General features: G+C 41.2%; 1 protein-coding gene and 1 long non-coding RNA gene across 3 annotated transcripts in view; one reads left to right on the top strand and one right to left on the bottom strand.

Annotated features, from left to right (window-relative positions):
* Positions 1-240: 240 nt before the first annotated feature.
* LOC124279261 lies at positions 241-6,865 on the top strand. The gene is made up of 3 exons (XR_006899332.1): positions 241-345; positions 5,366-5,367; positions 6,853-6,865. It is a non-coding gene; the product is annotated as an uncharacterized LOC124279261 (long non-coding RNA).
* Positions 1,942-20,534, bottom strand: part of LOC124279259 (polycomb complex protein BMI-1-like) — a 41,010-nt gene continuing 22,417 nt past the window's right edge. Inside the window, exons 3-10 of one of the 2 annotated variants that reach the window (XM_046715077.1) lie at positions 14,308-14,404; positions 12,814-12,869; positions 10,218-10,262; positions 9,383-9,485; positions 7,352-7,399; positions 6,758-6,856; positions 5,356-5,436; positions 1,942-3,608 (exon numbers count right to left, since the gene is read on the bottom strand). In XM_046715077.1, the coding sequence (XP_046571033.1) occupies positions 6,817-6,856; positions 7,352-7,399; positions 9,383-9,485; positions 10,218-10,262; positions 12,814-12,869; positions 14,308-14,404 (389 nt within the window). In that variant the 3' untranslated portion in view covers positions 1,942-3,608; positions 5,356-5,436; positions 6,758-6,816. Of the gene's footprint in view, positions 3,609-5,355; positions 5,437-6,757; positions 6,857-7,351; positions 7,400-9,382; positions 9,486-10,217; positions 10,263-12,813; positions 12,870-14,307; positions 14,405-20,534 lie in introns of those variants that run through there. The other variant, XM_046715076.1, reaches the window with a different exon arrangement.

The raw sequence follows: 20,534 nt of genomic DNA, 5'->3' as shown, positions 1-20,534 counted from the left end.
GCACATGATACAGTTAAAGTCATACAATGGACTTTTATGATTTCTTACAATTACGGAAGTGTTTGTCACTTTCATTAATTTAAGAATAGCAAATAAACCTATTATTATATATTTACTGAACTTATTGACCACAATACGATAACCAAATCATCGTTTCCTTCCTTTAAAATAAAAATAATAAATGCTACACATTGCTCTCCTTATCACGCCATTATTACGATTATTACGATAACGGTAGCACCAGTAACATCATTAAACATCTACTATAGAGTCATGGCAAGATTAACAGCCGGCTACGGAAGCTACTTGCGCAAGAAGTACCTTTCCAGATTAAATCAGGAATTTGTTTTTTCCGTACCTTACACCAAGATGAAAAATTTCTGTTCCCAGGAACTAAAACGTGCCCTTTCTCAAACAGTTGTACTGCCACGGTAAGCGTACGCTCTTAGTGTGAGCAGGGCCCTATTGAGAATAAAGTCTAGTTGTTAGGGAGATATTACCACTCACTGAAATAGGGAATCTGTTGTAAACGAAATAAGAACAACAAAAGGAGAATCAAAACTTATTAACGTTAACAATGAAAGGACACGCACGTTGAAATATAGCAAGAACCGTTAAAGTGCCCGCAATCCTAGCATGTACCGCTCAAGCAGATGCTAAGTGCCTTGCAAGAACATTCACAGTGCATATGAAGTTCCCGGAATCCTCGCAAGACATGTCACAGTGCATACCAAGTGCCCGGAATCCTCGCAAGACATGTCACAGAGCATATCAAGTGCCCGGAATCCTCGCAAGACATGTCACAGTGCATACCAAGTGCCCGGAATCCTAGCAAGACATGTCACAGAGCATATCAAGTGCCCGGAATCCTAGCAAGACATGTCACAGTGCATGTCAAGTCCCCGGAATCCTAGCAAGACATGTCACAGTGCACATCAAGTGCCCGGAATCCTAGCAAGACATGTCACAGAGCATATCAAGTGCCCGGAATCCTAGTCAAGACATGTCACAGTGCATAGCAAGAGCAAGACATGTCACAGTGCATATCAAGTCACAGTGTCACATCCTAGCAGACATGTCACAGTGCATATCAAGTGCCCGGAATCCTAGCAAGACATGTCACAGAGCATATCAAGTGCCCGGAATCCTAGCAAGACATGTCACAGAGCATATCAAGTGCCCGGAATCCTAGCAAGACATGTCACAGTGCATATCAAGTGCCCGGAATCCTAGCAAGACATGTCACAGAGCATATCAAGTGCCCGGAATCCTAGCAAGACATGTCACAGTGCATATCAAGTGCCCAGAATCCTAGCAAGACATGTCACAGTGCATATCAAGTGCCCGGAATCCTAGCAAGACATGTCACAGTGCATATCAAGTGCCCGGAATCCTAGCAAGACATGTCACAGTGCACATCAAGTGCCCGGAATCCTAGCAAGACATGTCACAGAGCATATCAAGTCCCGGAATCCTAGCAAGACATGAATCCTATCAAGACATGTCACAGAGCATATCAAGTCCCCGGAATCCTAGCAAGACATGTCACAGTGCATATCAAGTCCCGGAATCCTAGCAAGACATGTCACAGAGCATATCAAGTGCCCGGAATCCTAGCAAGACATGTCACAGTGCATATCAAGTGCCCGGAATCCTAGCAAGACATGTCACAGTGCATATCAAGTGCCCGGAATCCTAGCAAGACATGTCACAGAGCATATCAAGTGCCCAGAATCCTAGCAAGACATGTCACAGAGCATATCAAGTGCCCGGAATCCTAGCAAGAACCGTCGCGATGAGTACACAGTCATAGAGGTAAAAGCCCAACAAATAACTTAACAATCACCCCCACACGGCACATCTGCCATTGCTACCCTCACATTTAAAGACTGTAATTTATAATGATCATCAGCAAAACTATAACAAAACTAAACTATTCAACAGAGTCAGTAATGGCATTTACTTTGACACAAATTATCCTATCAAACAAATCATTACAGTGAATGACAAAGCCCATATGTTAACCAACCCAGTGACGCGTAGAGTCGTACTGTAATTTCTGTCTGAAGGGATACCTGGCCACTTTCCTTCCTCGTAAAACACGGAAACACCTAAAGAACTATATTGGCTTTTCCTCAGGGACATTGACTGGACAGAGTCGCTTGTAGCACATCATCGCCCTGAGACTTTTCTTCCACTCAGTCTATTGATGTCTTAACCGTAGAGGATTATTGTTCCATAGTTGGGCAGTTTGATGTATGCAGTGTTCCAGCTGTGCTTTAAATAACTCGCCAAACCATTCCAGCTTCATAATTATCTCTCCTTACAGCTATTCACCCTTTATTCGCCCACCTGGTGAATATATTAGGCACAGCTTGATGTTTACTTAGGATTGTTGAAGACGAAATAACCCATCGCCTTCTACGACTTCAAAAGACACCAGTGAACCAAAATATAAGACTTCGCGCCACCAAACATGCACAGGTACATTCATAGCACAATAGCACAATAGCACAATAGGGATAAGCCGCTTTGGTCCAAGGTTCAACACCGTTAAATATACACCTGTATTTATACAATACAGCACGGAATAACGGAAGATCATTTGACATCGCGCGCTCTATATATAGTAAACAATCATCACTGTAAATCTTCCAAAAAGATATTCTTTTTCGAAATCAAAAATCGATTTCGCCGATGACGATTGGTTTCTGGTCGCAGATGGTTTTCCTGGAAGTTTCCGAAAGATCCAACGGTTCTGACTTCAAGTCCACAGAAAACGTCATTTCATGGCCATTCTGGAGCTTGGTTTCCATGGTAATAGTGTTATTGTTTGCCCTGTCTTCAGTATTTTGGAATTTGGTGCAAATAATACCTGTTTGTTGTTTAATACCGTTGCTGTCGGGCTTAACGCGGGTAATACCGTTCGGTTTCTGCCATATTTTAACTGACGTATATCCCACACCGTTGGAATAGGTCTCTGGTGCTGGTTTTTCTTTAGTAACTCCGTTCAATTGTTTCTGTTGAACACAACTCTCCACATTCACTTTTGCATCAGACGCACGGTCAAGCGAATTGTCTGTGTTTTTGTTGAAATGACCGACTGTGTGATCTTTAATCGACAAGGAAGGAGATTTGGTAAATCCGGAGCTGATAACAGAATTGATACTTTCACACACAGCAGTCTCGGAATCACGGACATTTTGACTGCAATGATTCCGAACTGAGGGGCTGTCTGAAGCTGTGTTATTATTGCCTGTGGGCTGAATCTGGTTGTCCTCCGTACTTCCGTATGTGATTGTGCTATCGCTCCCTTCGCTTGTCATGGGAATCTGCTGGGAATAGTCTGGTAATGGTGACGGGTCGTAATCACTTATGTCGCTGAACATTTCACCGGCATCGTAGATTTCTATCTGCGCATGCGCCCCTGCTTCACCTTCCTGCTTGATTTGCGTGCACGAAATTGTATCGTCTGCTGTACACTCAACATCCTCCATTTTTGTTCTCTTGGCGTCAATATCAGCCTCGATCTCACTTTCAGCAGCAGACGATTTCCGTTTTTGGTTGGGCTTGTCGTCGACTGTGTAGAAAAGACGCAGAGGGGCTTTCTGCGAAAGAAATGTTATTATTACTTCGACTGAAGAACAGAATTTGAGTTCCACATCATGATGTAGCTTCTTGTACTAAAAATTACAAAAGTGGATCTGCGCATGTCACTAAACGCGTGGATACTTCTTACTACCATTGGATGAATGAGTGAGTGAGTGGGTGTGGTTTAGCGCCGTATTCAGCAATATTCCAGCAATACCAGAAATTGTACATTTGCAATATTCCAGGAATACCAGAAATTGTACATTTGCACATTGTACCCATGTAGGGAATCGAACCCAGGCCGTATGTGTGACGGGCGATCGACGCTTTTACCACTGGGCTACCCTACTGCACCAACTGCCAGTGCGATGTAGTAACATGATATGCATTGTTCCTATGAATTAATCCCCTTTGTAACTGGGTCCCCTTTTCAATTTAAAATGACTTGTTTGTTTCTATCAAAACATACATATTTAGAGACTAAGCGTTATTCCAGCCACAAAGCGGTACGATGAATTCCTAAATACCTGGTCATCTCTCACCGTGTAACAGCAACCGTTTCTAGGCGTCTGTACATTTTGTGCTTTAATCTACATTGTGTACTCCCCATAATCAACTATTCGAGCTGTTATAATCAGTAAAATGTATTTTGTGTTTATCTATGTATTTAAACAGTTCTGTGTCAAACTTTACACCAGAAAACATCTTACTTGGATTTAAAGGGAAAAACAATAATTCTTTAAATGCAATATGTCTTGTTGTGAAACAGGTAATATACACACAAAAAATAAAAGAACAAGTTCCAAGTTTCAAACATGTAGTAAGCGAGGTATCAAAATACTATGAAATTACAAAATATAATGCATACTCTACATGCAGCAACAGTGAGTTTTTTACCTTCTGGTCATCTTTCCACAATCTATTTACAGGAAATACTAGGTCAGAAAAACATATAATAAATCTATTTAATTACTATTATTAGTAATGGAATCACCGAGATAAGATATTCAAAGACGTTTATTCATTGTATGAAGGGGATTTGTGAGGGTGTATTGAATATACTTGATATATTGTATATGAATATTTGTATGAACATACTTATGTGAATGCATTCTTCATGTACTATGTAAAATGTGGAAATAAAGATGATAAAAAAAAAAATTTAAAAAAAGTTGTGTGTCAAACTGTTACCGGAACCCATTATTTGGCTATGGTTTCTGTTAGTCTTTGTGCTTCTGTACAATCCTCACAAACTTAACTTCATTCCAATATGCCGTGTTGTGTATTTCTATGTAGCCTGTTATGTTGTATGTTCAGTGGTACAGGTTGTTCAGCTTGACCTGATCAAGTGAATACTAATGAATTGCGTGACCGTGTCACAACTGGTTGGGTCTATTATTGTGAAGGGGTGCACCTGTGTTAGATGATTGGTGTAAACGAGTGGACTGATTGTTGTGCCCATGTTGAAAATTTGGAAAGCGACTACTGGGACAGAAATATTGCAGTTGAACATGAAATAGAAAAAGTGATAATTGAAGTGTTGTTTTCCGGGACAAGTTCTGTAACGAATCTGTTTATGCATGCCTCGCACGGACGCTACATTAATAACATTCTCTGCACCCCTATTTAATGAAGATAACCGGAACTGCCGTTTGTGCCATTTGACCTCCCGGGTCATGCATATGTAGAGTAGCTCAGGTCAAGCTGAACAAGCTGTACGTGGCCACAATTTCCAGTTGGAAACCAACGTCTTATGATACTGACCCGCCTCCAGGAGTAGATGCAGGCGATGTCTAGGAGGGTGAATGTATCTGTGAGGGACTCGTCAGAGTGGAAGATGTCCAGCTGAAAGGAAACGTATAGTATGAATCTAAATATTTGTTTCTGAAAAGTACAAAGAAATTAAAAAAACCCAGAAATAATACAAATTCAATTGATAACAATAATGTGTTTAGGGCACAGCACTTCATAACCTTTAGATGTTTGTTTGTTATTTTAACGCTGCAGTCCACAGTCAGATTGAGGACACGCTTCGCTGAACACAACCCACATGGAGCTGAGACGTCATGATTCACACACGTCCCGCTACATCATGGCGGCATGGACCAGACAATCCAGTGCCTGGAATCAAGTCCGACGATCTGCGTCTGCTTGCCTGACCACCTCATCCTGTAAGTTGCCTCTTGTATCAGACCGCCTCCGTGGTGTAGTGGTTAAAGCGTCTGCCCGGAGAGCGGAAGGTCGTGGGTTCGATCCCCGACCGCGTCATACCAAAAGACGTTAAAATATGGTACTTGTTGGTCCCTGCCTGGCGCTCGGCATTAATGGGTACAACAAGGACTGGTCGGCTCGGAGTCAGGATAATGTGTCTGAGTGGGGTATTCATGCTTCACTGCGGCATGGTATCTCAGTGAGCTAGCACTATAAAACCAGCTTCAGTCTGGGCTAGTACAAGCAGCCGCGTATACACATACACACGCATGCACGTCGTCATATGAGCGAAATATTCTCAAGCACTACGTTAAACCCAATTTCACCTCACTTCACCTCACCTCTTGTATCAGTTGCTGAAGACCAACTCTGAACCCGATATTCACGGGTATCTTGTGAAGTGAGGAAATGCTCAGGAAATACTATCCATTAGCTTGAATCAGGGCACATTGCTCGAAACTAGAAATGTGTGTTTCCACCCTGCCAAATGCCATCACCGAGTGTGAGTGAGTGAGTGAGTGGGTGAGTGAGTCTCAGTTAAGGATCGTATGACAACCTGGTTTACTGGGGCTCTCAGCTCTCCAGTCGGCGCACAGCAGTGAGTGGAGTGCGTGAGGGAGCTATTTAACACAACGAACATTTTTTTCAGTTTTGCCCCGGGGTATCAGTTAACCTGTGAGTATGTTAAAGAGGAGAGGGGTGTCGTAGGATAACTGCCAGGGCCCCGTTTCACAAAGCTATCGTAGCGCTACAACTGTTGCAACTCCTATACTGTAACATAGACTTACGACAGTTGTAGCGCTACGATAGCTTTGTGAAACGGGGCCCTGATGAACCCATGAGTATGGTGCTGGACATGGGATTCGACCCTTGGACTAAGGGATGTAACTCTGCACGTATTGGCATGGACGTGCTTCACCTGATCCTGGTAATGAACACCAATCTCGTGTCTAACCTTATGATGTTCTGCGAGTGAGAACTTCATGCGGATGTATTTCTTGAGGTGTGCGATGGTCAGTGCGGAAGGACACAGCAAGAAACGGCGGTCAGCTGGCTGCAATGTCAACGGATAAAGAAATCACATATAATGTACAGACATTTACCCACAAATCCAATGTATACATCTTTCTGTATTTATATAGATAACTCCGTGTAGGTCCAGCCGAAAAAATAATTTCTTAAGCAACAAAAAGTTCTATACTTTGGCAGCAGTTACTGAGTTTGTCCTAAAAAGTAATACACGGTGTACTACGATAGAAACGAACTCGCCTGTGACGAATATAACGAACAATTATTGTTGTTCCAGCCACCTGCTGTACGTTATATTCGAAATGCGTATGAGTGAGTGAGTGAGTAAATGTTGATTTAAGCCGCATCAGCAATTTTGCAGCTTTTCCCGGTGTGTATAACGAACTACGGCTGTAACGAACTAAAATGAGTGGTCCTCTTGAGTTCGTCATATCCGTAGTTTACTGTGCACCATGTTGAACCCTGGCACAAAACTTTACATCCAGAAGATGGCGCTAGTCGAGTGAGTGAGTTTACATACCTTGTTATCAAAATTCCATAATCATCGGACTCGTCGGGAGGCAGCCCACTAAAAACAAAATAGGCGTACTTGTTTTACGTCCATAAAAATATAAGACATTCACAAATTACACCGTAAACCTTCTGGGCCAAGAATTCCTTGTATTTGTGAGACAATGGCACCGTGAAATTGTAAGGGTACGGGGTATATTCGCGTGCCTGAAAAGCACACAGAATCAACACTTTCAGCTAAAATACCGTGTGAATATTTATACATGAACCACTAAGGCAGAGGACACGTTTTTGAACAAATAAGCGGAACAAAGTGCACTGTTTGATTCATGAAAGATTTACACCTTTGGATTAAGATTGATATTTTAAACTACGTATTATCTCCATGAGTGAGTGAGTGAGTGAGTGAGTGAGTGGGTTAGTTTGACGCCGCAATCAGCAATATTCCAGCTATATGGCGGCGGTCTGTAAATAATCGTGTCTGGACCAGACAATCCAGTGATCAACAGCATGAGCATCGATCTGCACAATTGGGAACCAATGACATGTGTCAACCAAGTCAGCGAGCCTGACCACCCGATCCCGTTAGTCGCCTCTTACGACAAGCATGGGTGACTGTAGACCAATATTCTAACCCGGACGTCACGGGTATGATCTCCATGAAGTGAGAGAGAACCCCTTTCTGGATTACGACTGCTTATGATCTAGGTTGAAAATACATTCACTCAGTGAGCATCATCACTGGGGCGCCTTTTCAATTTAAATGGAGTTGTTTGTTTTATAAAAATGATATAGTGCATTCAGAGGCTAAGCAGAAGTCAAGGGTATTAGTTCTTGTTGACACATTTCTGTTTTACATGGCAGCCCTAAATATAACTTCTTTGAGAGGCATTTAGAAGTTGTATAGCTGAAGGAAAACAACCGAGTTCTATGGATAGTCGACCGCCTCCGTGGTGTAGTGGTTAGAGCGTCCGCCCGGAGAGCGGAAGGTCACGGGTTCGATCCCCGACCGCGTCATATCAAAAAGACGTTACAATATGGTACTTGTTGGTCCCTGTCTGGCGCTCGGCATTAATCGGTACAACAAGGACTGGTCGCCTCGGAGTCAGTATAATGTGTCTGAGTGGGGTATTCAAGCTTCACTGCGGCATAGTATCTCAGTGGGCTAGCACTATAAAACCAGCTTAAGTCTGGGCTAGTACAAGCAGCCGCACATACACATACACACGCATGCACGTCGTCATACGAGCGAAATATTCTCAAGCACGACGTAAAAACCAATTTCACCTCACCTCACCTCACCTATGGATAGTCAACTTCTTTACTGTAATGAGTGTAGGTGTAGGTACTAACACCGTTATCAAGCAAGAGTTAGTACCTACACCAAAACGTCGCAGTCATTACAATAAAGAAGTTGACTATCCACAGAACTTGATTTTCCTACAGCCCTACACATCCTTGTACATGCCTAGTCCAGCAGTTTTAACAATACCCATCTCCGTTCATGAAAATAAGTTCGATACGAACATGAAGTGTGAGAACTAGATACAGTTTATGCTCTTATCGACACTCTGCCAGGAAGCAAACCCTATTAACTTGTAGGAACACATAATACGTTGGGATAAGACCTGAAACTACGAAACACCATTCGCAGATACATGACCGGTCGTGTCACTGGACTCTTCCGGAAGACTTTGATCTGTGTTGTGTCATGATCTAATTACACTGTATTAGTAACATAACAGCATGCTATCATTCCTGGACCAATTGGTCGCATCACTCGGGTTGTTTACGCCAGTTGTGTGGTTGTTCAACAGATGTAATGGTTGAGTGAGTGAGTGAGTTCTGTTTAACTCCGCTTTGAACTGGACTTCTGTTGCACCAGTCTGTCGTCACTATGTGGTAGGTGAGCGAGGGAGTGCCTAATACTAACACCCTTGAAAATAGCATGTATTATGTTTACAAATTATTTTAAAATTGTCGTGGATGGTATTCGGATCCTGCCAATTCTCCCAGACTGCCGAGGATGGGTTTTACGTACTTTTTGCTCATATCCAGACACAGACTGATGTTCTCGTCCTCCCGGGCCAGTTCCTTCTCCATGACCGCCTCCCCTCGGGCCTCCAGACACACCACCCTCCGTCCTGCAGGGAAACACACTACACTGAAACTTCCTTAATCCACACAACTCGATATAAAGTTAACAGCGAAATATGCAACATGAAATACCTATAGTAATTAACATTTAATTCGGATTAAATGTATTCTGGAATAAATAGAATCCAGTCTGTCCGGAGAGCAAGGGTAGCTTCACCGCGTTCATGACCTGTGTTGTCAAATCTATTTAAAATAATTCCGTCAAATCGGGTAGTGATTGAATATATACCTTAAACACGTTTGTCCCGAAAATGTTCCATGTTTGTTTGTTTGTTTGTTGTTTACAGCAGCCCTCAGCAATATTCCAGCCATATGGCAGCGGTCAGTGAATATTCGAATCAGCTTTTTTTGGGAGTAAAACAGGCGTTATGCAAGCATCATACGTTATCAGTTTGGAGAAACCCAAGACTGCCGCTATGATGCTGACGCAGCTAGAACCCTAGACACCTTGTTTGCACAGCGAATTAGACGCCTGAGACAGCTTGGCCACAGGGCCTTTTTATGTCAAAGGAAAGCCGATATATGTCGCCCAATTTGTTCCCAATGGATGAGTACAAAAACATGATGAGTACAAGCATATAGAGGAATATGTGTCGCCAAATTTGGTGAAATTGCTCATTGGTGGTTTTCGGGATGTTGAATTCAAACCCACAATAGCGGATCCTGGGTGGAAAGAAAGGGGGATAACTGATGAAGAGGAGAATATATTGAATACATACCTTCCGGGTGTGTGGAATAGAATAACCTGCGCCTCCGCATTTCATCTAAAATATGAAGCAATATTCAGATTAAATCAAGATTTATCTAAATTACCATCTCAACGTTAATGTCTATATGTGTGGGAGCGATTTACTAAACGTATCTGCTTCTCATGTATAACCTGGATGGTGTTACACCCAGAGCTGTTATCTTGTAAGTTCAACCGTCGCTATAATATTGCTAAAAGCGGCGTAAAACTAAATTCACTCTCTCTTTTCATTCTAAGGCGATGGGGACGCCTAGTGGTAAAAGCGTTTGCCCGTCTCGCCGGAGACGCGGGTTCGATTCCCCACATTGGTACATTGTGTGAAGCCCATTTCTGGTGTCCCCCGCCGTGATATTGCTGGAATATTGCTAAACGCGGCGTCAAACTAAACTCACTCGTTCCCTTCTGTTTTAGAACGTGGACGATCAGGTGGATGAAACAGGCTCCCTGGCACCCAGCCCACCAATATCCTGAATATTGAATCTGGGATCAAACCACGGTGGTTTTTGTAAGTGAGTGAGTGAGCTCAGTTTTACGTCGCAATCAGCAATATTCCAGCTATATGACGGCGGTCTGTAAATAATCGAACCTGGAACAGACAATCCAGTGATCAACAGCATGAACATCGATCTGCGCAATTGGGAACCGATGACATGTGTCAACCAAGTCAGCGAGCTTGACCACCCGATCCCGTTAGTCGCCTCTTACGGCAAGCAGTGTGGCCTTTTGTGGCAAGCATGAGTTATTGAAGACCTATCCTACCCCGGATATTCACGGGTTTGGTTTTTGTGTGATGACCTCCGTTAATGTCTCCTGGTCTTACACTCCTTAGTCAGCATGTCCTTTAATAGACACGTCATACCTTCATTATGTATTCACCTGTTCTGTGAAATATGTGAAGTGAAGTGAAGTTTGATGTTTTACTGCACTGATGCAGCAACGTTTATGCACGTTGGTGTCTGCAGTTGTGTGTGCATGCTTGCCCTCGTCAGGACAAATGTTGGTTAATGTTGATGGTCCACTGTGATAGCTGGCGAAGAATAATACCCCCATCCACGCAGACTCCGGGCTGACTAGTGCTTGTTTTTATAAATCCCCAACCCCTCCAATGTCGAACGCCGGATGGGGTAACAACAAATAGCATCTTTTATCGTCTTCACTCTGACGTGGCACGGGATTGAGCCAACGGTATTGCTTATCATCAACTGGACCACGTAACAAGTACTCTTACTGGAAATATTTTTTTGATATGACAGTGAAAATTTTAAATGGAATAAAGAAGATTTTTAAAACATCTGCTTTTGTAAATATCTGACGTTAAATTTGATTGCCAATCCAATTATGCATTTACAATGCACCAGATCATTCAGCGAATTTATTTACAATGCACCAGATCTTTCACCGAATTTATTTACAATGCACCAGATCAATCAGCGAATTTATTTACAATGCACCAGATCATTCAGCGAATTTATTTACAATGCACCAGATCATTCAGCGAATTTATTTACAATGCACCAGATCAATCAGCGAATTTATTTACAATGCACCAGATCATTCAGCGAATTTATTTACAATGAACCAGATCATTCAGCGAATTTATTTACAATGCACCAGATCATTCAGCGAATTTATTTACAATGCACCAGATCAATCAGCGAATTTATTTACAATGCACCAGATCTTTCACCGAATTTATTTACAATGCACCAGATCATTCAGCGAATTTATTTACAATGCACCAGATCAATCAGCGAATTTATTTACAATGCACCAGCTCTTTCACCGAATTTATTTACAATGCACCAGATCATTCAGCGAATTTATTTACAATGCACCAGATCAATCAGCGAATTTATTTACAATGCACCAGCTCTTTCACCGAATTTATTTACAATGCACCAGATCATTCAGCGAATTTATTTACAATGCACCAGATCTTTCACCGAATTTATTTACAATGCACCAGATCAATCAGCGAATTTATTTACAATGCACCAGATCTTTCACCGAATTTATTTACAATGCACCAGATCATTCACCGAATTTATGCTCCTGTCATTACTGGATTATGTAGCATTGTATGAGTGAGTGAGTGAGTGAGTTTGGTTTTACGCCGCTTTTAGCAATATTCCAGCAATATCACGGCAGGGGACACCAGAAATGGGCTTCACACATTGTACCCATGTGGGGAATCGAACCCGGGTCTTCGTCGTGACGAGCGAACGCTTTAACCACTAGGCTACCCCACCGCCCAGCATTGTATGAACAATGTCCGTGTAGTATTGTCGGCTCAACTTCCTTGATCACTTCATCACAGTATGCAACCCCGGCCTACCCTTTAACTAACAAACCAGAAACACATTCAGGTTTAACTTGAGATTCGAGCCCAAGATCACTGAATCCTGGTACTTGTAAGGGACATAACACAGTACAGACACTTGAGGCACCATTGACGACTGATTTCCCCATGACCTACGGGCTATTGGGGGTTCAGATATACGCATTCATGCCACAGGGACTCGAACACACAACAGCACAACCAGACCCAGGCTCGGGATTGTATTTACCATCGAATAATCCCGGCACCAGCTTGTACACAAGGTTCTGTAGAGTCTTGTCCGCTCTGGAATACAACAGGGATACAAGTTTGTCAAACAGTTGGCACACAAAGGAAGTAGTTGTACTCAGATATTGTACTCAGACATCGGCTAAAACAGTGTCAGAGCTCCAGATAAGATTGAGCTCATGTGGGTACTGTACCCACTGTATTGTTTTGGAGTGGGTATTATGAATGTTGAGTGGGTATTTCATTTTCCGTTACCCACTGCTTTCAAATGTGTGCGTATTTCAGTCATTTTACTCACCTAAGTATTATGTCATTGAGTAAGTTTACTAAGAGGGTATGTTCTGCCTTATGTCATACCTAATCAAAACCAACTTAAATATAATGGAAATGATTTCATAAAAAATCACTCATCCTATACTGACAGTACAACACTTGTCCTATACTAACAGTACAACTTGATAGCAATCGATGTCTTTTTCATTACGCAAGCGATTTTTATAAATATATTCCGTACGCATTTGTTTTAAACTTTTTGCGTATCTAACATTTTAAATGCGTAATTGGTACGCAACAATTATTTTTTCAATGCGTAATTGGAAAATTTCTATGAGTATTTTTCCCGTATACGCAGCTTATCTGGGCCTCTGCAGAGTAGCATTATGATCGCATTCGAGAATTGGATCAATTTTACAGTGATATCGTAGTGCTGAGACTGTCTGAAATAAGACCAATTATTGAAGTCGCTTTGTTATTGCATGTAGCCTTCCTCCAAGGTTGTACTGTATGATCTAGACATGTCTTGTAACGGTAGCCTTATAATAGCCAAGACTGTTCATGCCGATAGTACCACGACGCCAGTCCTTTGAAGGGAATGTCGGTCTCGCAGTCCTTGAACCGCATTATATCCCTTCCGCCCAGCCCTGTATGTAATTCTAAAGCCCTAAACGAATCAAGTCTAGATTACATCAGGAACATCCCATCTCACTACGGCTCCTTTTCAGTTTAAGTGGAAGTATTTGTTTCTATCGAAATTATGTACTATCAGAGACTAGGCGTTGGTCTAATCATAGTGACAGGTTGTCCTTATTTTCTATGGAAAATCTAAATAGTGTACAAACTAGGAATTTTGATGTGAACTAAATATGTATATGTATTTGCCTAGACTAACAACTAGTCTCTGAAATGAACATATTTTACTGAAAAAAAGTTCATAGTAAAAATTTTTTATATATAATGAAAAGGAGCCCTGAGACTTTCTTCATTTTCTGAAGCTGAGGAAATCTAGACTTGCCCACATTTTCTAGACTTGCGTGGCCTTTCTTGGATATATTTGCTTCAGGGTCTGTACGACAGACTAGTATTTGCCTTAAGGAAATGAGTATTGTAATTAGATGGCTTTCGATAACGCCGTGTATTTCGAGTGTGACACAACACAAAGCTCGAATGTCGACGGGTGGAGAGTATATTCTGGCGACAAATACCCTGGAGCATGTACCTGATGTTGAGAAGCGGTCTCGTCTTGTGTACTTGGACATCACAGATGGGGCAGAACTTGCTGGACTCCAGGTACCTCACAATACATGTCCGGCAGACTGCAATGAAAATAACGCCGTTAAAATACGGGCAAAAGAAACTATGCACTGAAAATCTGAAATTGACCAGAAAATTAAAAACCTATCAAAAAGTTACCAGGCGAAAACAGCGAGTGCGTGAGTATAGTTTTACGCCGAATTTAGCAATATTCCAGCAATATCACAGCAAGGAACACCAGAAATGGGCTTCAAACATTGTACCCAAGTGGAAATCAAACCCGGGTCTTCGCCGTGACGAGCGAACACTTTTACCACGAGGTTACCCCACCGCCTCAGGCTGAAAACAGTTGCCGTTCGTGGTATTTTCGGTCACCATAAAACCTGGGTGTACAAGCTTTCTTTAGTCCGGCTGTTTACATTAAAATATTACGGAATGTAACATTACGCTAGTGCAACTTCCTGCCAGAGAATTTTGGTGCCTAAAAAAATCCAGGATACAAATTGCCAAAAAATATGAATAAAAAAATACGAGAGATTTTGCGTAAAAAGATACATCCTGTTGCTGTTATTAATAGGAGCTCTGAGGTCTCACGCACCTCCTTCTTAGATTTCGATATGAAATAGATATTTTCCAAAGCCGAATTTCCACAGTGAACAGTGAGTGCTCTCTGCATTTTCCCCATCTTAAAATATGATAAATGTGTAAATATCGAACTTTTCCTTTTCTCAAAGCAATACTTTGCAAAGTCAGATACGAAGTTTTGCGGGTATATATCTCAGTGATGTAAGATATTACATTTGATGCTGTACTTCACAATTTCACGGCTATCAACCTGTGAATATATATTTAGTAATACATGTAAATACAGAAACAGTTCTCTGTAAATGATCTCGAACATTTTCACAGAAGTGGGGCTTCATCGATTTTCTAAATTGTGTAGGGATTTTTTTCATTGTATCTCCGTTCCCTACAAGATAAAACGTGTAAGGAAATGATACAACGTGTAAAGACATGATACAATATGTAAGGACATGATACAACGTGTAAGACCTTTTCTGGAGTTTTCCAGCCTTTTTGTAGCACGCTTTGAATTAATAGAATTAATTACGTCACATAGGTTGAGACAGTTATGATCGATCAGCGCACCTGTCAGTGTCAGGCATCATCTCGTGGGAAACCCTGACTCCCACAGAGGCGTTATAGTGAGGACCGGAGGGGTCCAGGAAAACCAGTGACTGAAGGCACTTGCAATGATCTACGAAATCATCCCAAAACATCAAAATATCTTCAAAACTAACGCTGACCATCATGTACAAAAAGCTCCCTCTAATCCGGGCAGAACTGCATAGTGAAATCGTCCAGATTAACACATGTCCAGTTTAACGAGTTGTAGTAATGTCCCAATGCCCTGTCGGCGTCAAGAATTCGTCCATTTTATTATTAATTCATGCTATCAAGGTGTAACGGTATTTCAGCCTTCACACATAATAAATAGTTTTTATCGTACAATCTTTAGAACGGACAAAATATACATTTGAACCACAGCATAGTTGGGGAAATGAAGGTGTTATAATGTGACCCTTCGGGTGTTCAGCGGAAAACTGTGAGTCTACTGTGACCGACAGTTCCTTTAGTCAGTCTTTGCCTTTTAAAGCAATATTTCAGCAATATAAGAGCAGGGCGCAAGAGCTTCATTATGCCTACGTGAGGAATCGAACCCGGGCCTTTGGCGCGACAAGCTGACAGTTTTATCACTAGGCTACCCCATAGTACCGATGAATATGCCTTTACCAAGTCAGCTGACATGACCCCCGATCCCTTTCGTCACCTCTTACCATGGGTTGCTGAAGACCAGCTGTAGCCCGGATGTTCAGGACCTGCTCCGACGTGGTGACAAGGAAGGAGCTGTCTAGAATGCAGCGCAAACCCCTCTCCCACTCACTCACTCACTGACACACTCACTCATTCTCTCAATATGTGGACCCAATCTTGTGGGACATACTTATCTCACAAAGTATCGTAATAGTGGTTGCGCTTTGAACCTACGAGCCATATGCATTTCATAATGGAAAAAAACCGAATCTAATTTTCCTTGATGTGAAATATAGTGTTTATGCAACGCAACTATGTTTTAATAACGCAACTGATAAGACCAGAAAAAAACCAACTTGCTCCGTGAATCAAAACAGCTATTTATCAGGTCCCGCTACCGGGTTTCACGTGGTTGCCATATCAAGGGTCCACTTAAAATCCGAAACTATTTAATTCAAGATTTCAAATTTTGACACAGATAATCTTCATCAGGGTTCAAAGGCCTCTGCGTAGGAGGAGATGGGGAGCCTACTGAGAGGCTACTTTCACAGCAGTGCCTCGTTCCCTCATGTAACTATCTATTGCGATGACGGGACGTTTTATGACAAAGCAAATATTTACCTACCCCCAGCGACAGATAAAACTTGTGACTTAACCCCACACGACCTAGGTACTCTGGCTATCAGTACAGATAAAGAATGCAACATAAGATGATTCGTTCAAGGAAACTTAAAGTGGATGATAAAAGTAATAATCATAATAATAAAAGTCCTGGGTGGATTCGAGTAGGTAGCGTTTCCTGAGACAAGTCCCCCTCCACGTTTGTTTAGACTGTAAATGTAAAAATTTATATATATTTCAATGGATAACTTATATTCTACCATGACTTCAGTAAATACTGGATTGTGATTGGTTAATCAAAGTCATTCAGAGGTATATAATCTGATTTTCCAACACAGGATTTTAAAAAAAATATCTTAATAACGCGGTTATGGTAGAATGGTGATAAACGTACTGTGTTGGAAGATCAGAGGCATACAACGAAATTATAAAAGCTCAGGGGTATATAACCCAAGTCTTCACTGAATAAAGAATCGATTCGAAACCATACAGATTCTGAAACATAATATACCCAATGGAGCCCTAGTCTGTCTCACAGTCCCTGAACCACATTATTTTCCTACTGCCAAGCCTCTCTGCAATGCCAAAGCCCTCAATAAAGCAAGTCAAGGTTTCCTCAGGTTCTGAATCTCTGGTTTCCCTGGGGCTCCTTTTCAATTTAAATGGGCTTGTTTGTTACTACCAAAATTATATATATTCAGAGACTAAGCATTAGTCTAAATGGAGCCCATGCAAGTCTAGAATGTGTGGCAAGTCTAGATTACCATAGATTCAGGGAATGAAGAAAGTCTCTGGGCTCCTTCATATTTTATTAACTTAATTTCAAAACTTTTTTCTCTGCAAAATTATTCAGTAAATTTCAGAGACTTGTTAGTCTAACGTTTGTTCTACGTTTAGAAAGGGCAAGGGCCCTGAGCTGATGTTGAGCCTTGCGAACCTGACTGGACCAGGATCAACCAAACCCTCTTTGTTGCAACTGTATCTTTTAATCTGTTGAAAATAATAATCAACCGTGTCTCCGTGTATGCAGTGGTTGAATATAGAAGCGGATGAATCGTGTTTTAGGCCACAGTGAACACTATTCCAACGAATGATTTTGAAATATGCCTCTGTTCGACCAGCAGCTAGGAAGATGTGATTGTATACAGTGACTCTCATACAGGCAGTTCGGCTTGTATACTTCTCAGGAAGCTGAGAATGAGAATCGATGATAATGTACTAATATAAAGATTCACTTGGTAAATTAAATTTGGCGCATTATAATTCTGATTAGATTCCATATCACCCGATCCGAGTATATCCGAGCTGGAATTGTTCATCAACGACGCTTGGCTCGCTGACTATGTTGATGCATGTTATAGTGGGCCAATCAACAGATCGAAGATCATAAAGTCAGTCACTGGATTATCCAGACCTGAAGGGTGGTAGTGTAGCCTAGTGGTTGAAGCGTTCGCTCGTCACGCCGAAGACCCGGGTTCCATTACTTGAGTACAATGTGTGAAGCTTAAAGCTGCGTAAAATAAAACTCACTCACTCCAGACATTCACAGACAGGCGTCCTAAAGCTGGCAAATTACTAACAACAAAGACAACAGATGATTTAATCAGTCAAACATTAACATTTCACGCAGTGATGCTGAACTGAAAACTTTCGGACAGAAACTGTCACTGTCAGATTGGTCGTGTTCACTACTTCGTTTGTGCTACTCTGGTATAGTTCTAAAACAGCAAATACAACCAAGCTTTCATCCACTGTAACTAGTCTTGACTTTTTAACAACGCCGGATGCCTTATATAAACCAAAATGCTTATGTGACATGCTTCTCATCTCAACTTTAGAAACAGAATTATTCCTTCGAAAACAACTTTTGAAAGTGAAGAAACTTGCCCCAAAAAATTCAAACAAAAATATTTGAAACTTCAAAGCCTGTAAAAACAGCGCTGTCATGCTTTTTAAAAGGCGACATTCAAGTTTTGCTAGATTTCCTTATTCTGTCAGCCTGAATTCCTTACACACCAACACAAGCACGAACTTCATTCACAAACTCATCACGTGACTGTCATGTGAGAGGTTGGTTTTTGCCATCAATCACTGTCAACAATGTAACCGATATCCGCACGCGGTCATCGAGTACCTTGCCAATAGCAGTGAGGGGCAAGACGGGTGGGCGAAACTGGCATGTTTCTATTGCATACATAGCTCAATTAGTCGCGACGCCAAGCAAACAGATCATGTGGCGTGTTTAAATGTCAAACCAGCAAAATATAACGGAATCGTCTGGAGTTTGACTACATTCGTGACATATTTAAATTTCAAAATTTGGAGCGAACATTTTAAAGTATGTTATTGTGCCGCTTGTGCGCTTAATGAAATTCGGACTTTAAACGTAACATTTGAACTTTTAATAGTTAGGTGACGCGTGCGAGTGGGATTGTAAACAGCACTTTGATACACAGAAGACGTATGCATAAAACATAAACGAAATCCGCGATACATATAGTTGAGAGAATATTTTTAAATGTTCGAAATACTTTTTTTTAAATTAAATTGAAAATTTATTTTAAAATAAGTAGGAGAGAAGCATAATTTCTACAGCATACACAATTTTACAACTTGAGGATAAAATGTCCGAACAATAAATCATTTTGAAAACAATGACGAAATTCTGACAAAACATTTGACTCAAAACAGTTAAAATCCGCAAAAGCGAAGTTGATGACTCTGATGATGACTCTGACTCTGATGATGACGATGATGATACTGAACAAGATAATCATGATAACTATAGTCTGTTTGCAGTGAAAACGTACCTATGAATTTCACTTTAAACAAAAAAGTAAATGAAGTTAAGTGAAATTAAGATTGCGAATCCTCATAATTTTACCTTGCCAAATGAACATTTAAATCTCAGAATCTTTTTCAACTTAGGATAAATGTTGTTTAACAAACGATCATAGTTTCAAATCGCTATTATTGGTTTGTATTACAAGGGGGTGAGCGCAGTAGATGTAACAGTGAAACAAAAGCACGTGCGGTACGTGATGAGCGTTAACTTAAACCAACACTACTTGTTCTCGATGTTTCATTTAAAGTGCACACCCCCTTGTAATACAAACCAATAATAGCGATTTGAAACTTTGATCGTTTGTTAAACAACTTTTATCCTAAGTGGAATACATTTCTGAGATTTGAATGTTCAATTGGCAAGGTAAACTTATGAGGATTCGCAATCTTAATTTCACTTTATTCGATTTACCTTTTTGTTTAGAGTGAAAATCATCGGTACGTTTTCACTGCAAACAGACTATAGAGTATTTCGTACTTAGAGTATTTCAGTTTTATTACGGCATGTCAGCAGTGTAATCGAACCCGAATCGTCTCTGAATATATTTCATTTTGATAGTAATGCATAAACCCATTTAAATTGAAAGGGAGCCCCGGTGAGATTGATGATTCAGACCCTGAACCTAAGGAAATCTAGATTTGCTTCAGTTTAGACTTTAGGCAGTAGGGAAAATCTGTGGTTCAGGGACTGTGAGACAGACTACGGACACGCCTACTATACTCACTGTAAATAATTACATGTCCGCCGGGTGGAACATAAAACCTGCGTTAATGTAAATGTTCTGCTTAAAATCTCCAGTAACCTTCCTGTCCGTCCCCACCCCTACCTCAAACTTCTCACGCTCGCACTTTCCACTGTGTTTCACGAAACACTACATTCTTGTGTTTATCGTGTTTTAAGCACTGTTTCAC

This window comes from Haliotis rubra, unplaced genomic scaffold, assembly GCF_003918875.1.
Source record: "Haliotis rubra isolate DU_JTF1 unplaced genomic scaffold, ASM391887v1 Scf249, whole genome shotgun sequence".
Lineage (NCBI taxonomy): Eukaryota > Metazoa > Mollusca > Gastropoda > Lepetellida > Haliotidae > Haliotis > Haliotis rubra.
The sequence above is the reverse complement of the archived record's forward strand: the minus strand, read 5'-3'. Positions and strand labels throughout refer to the sequence as shown.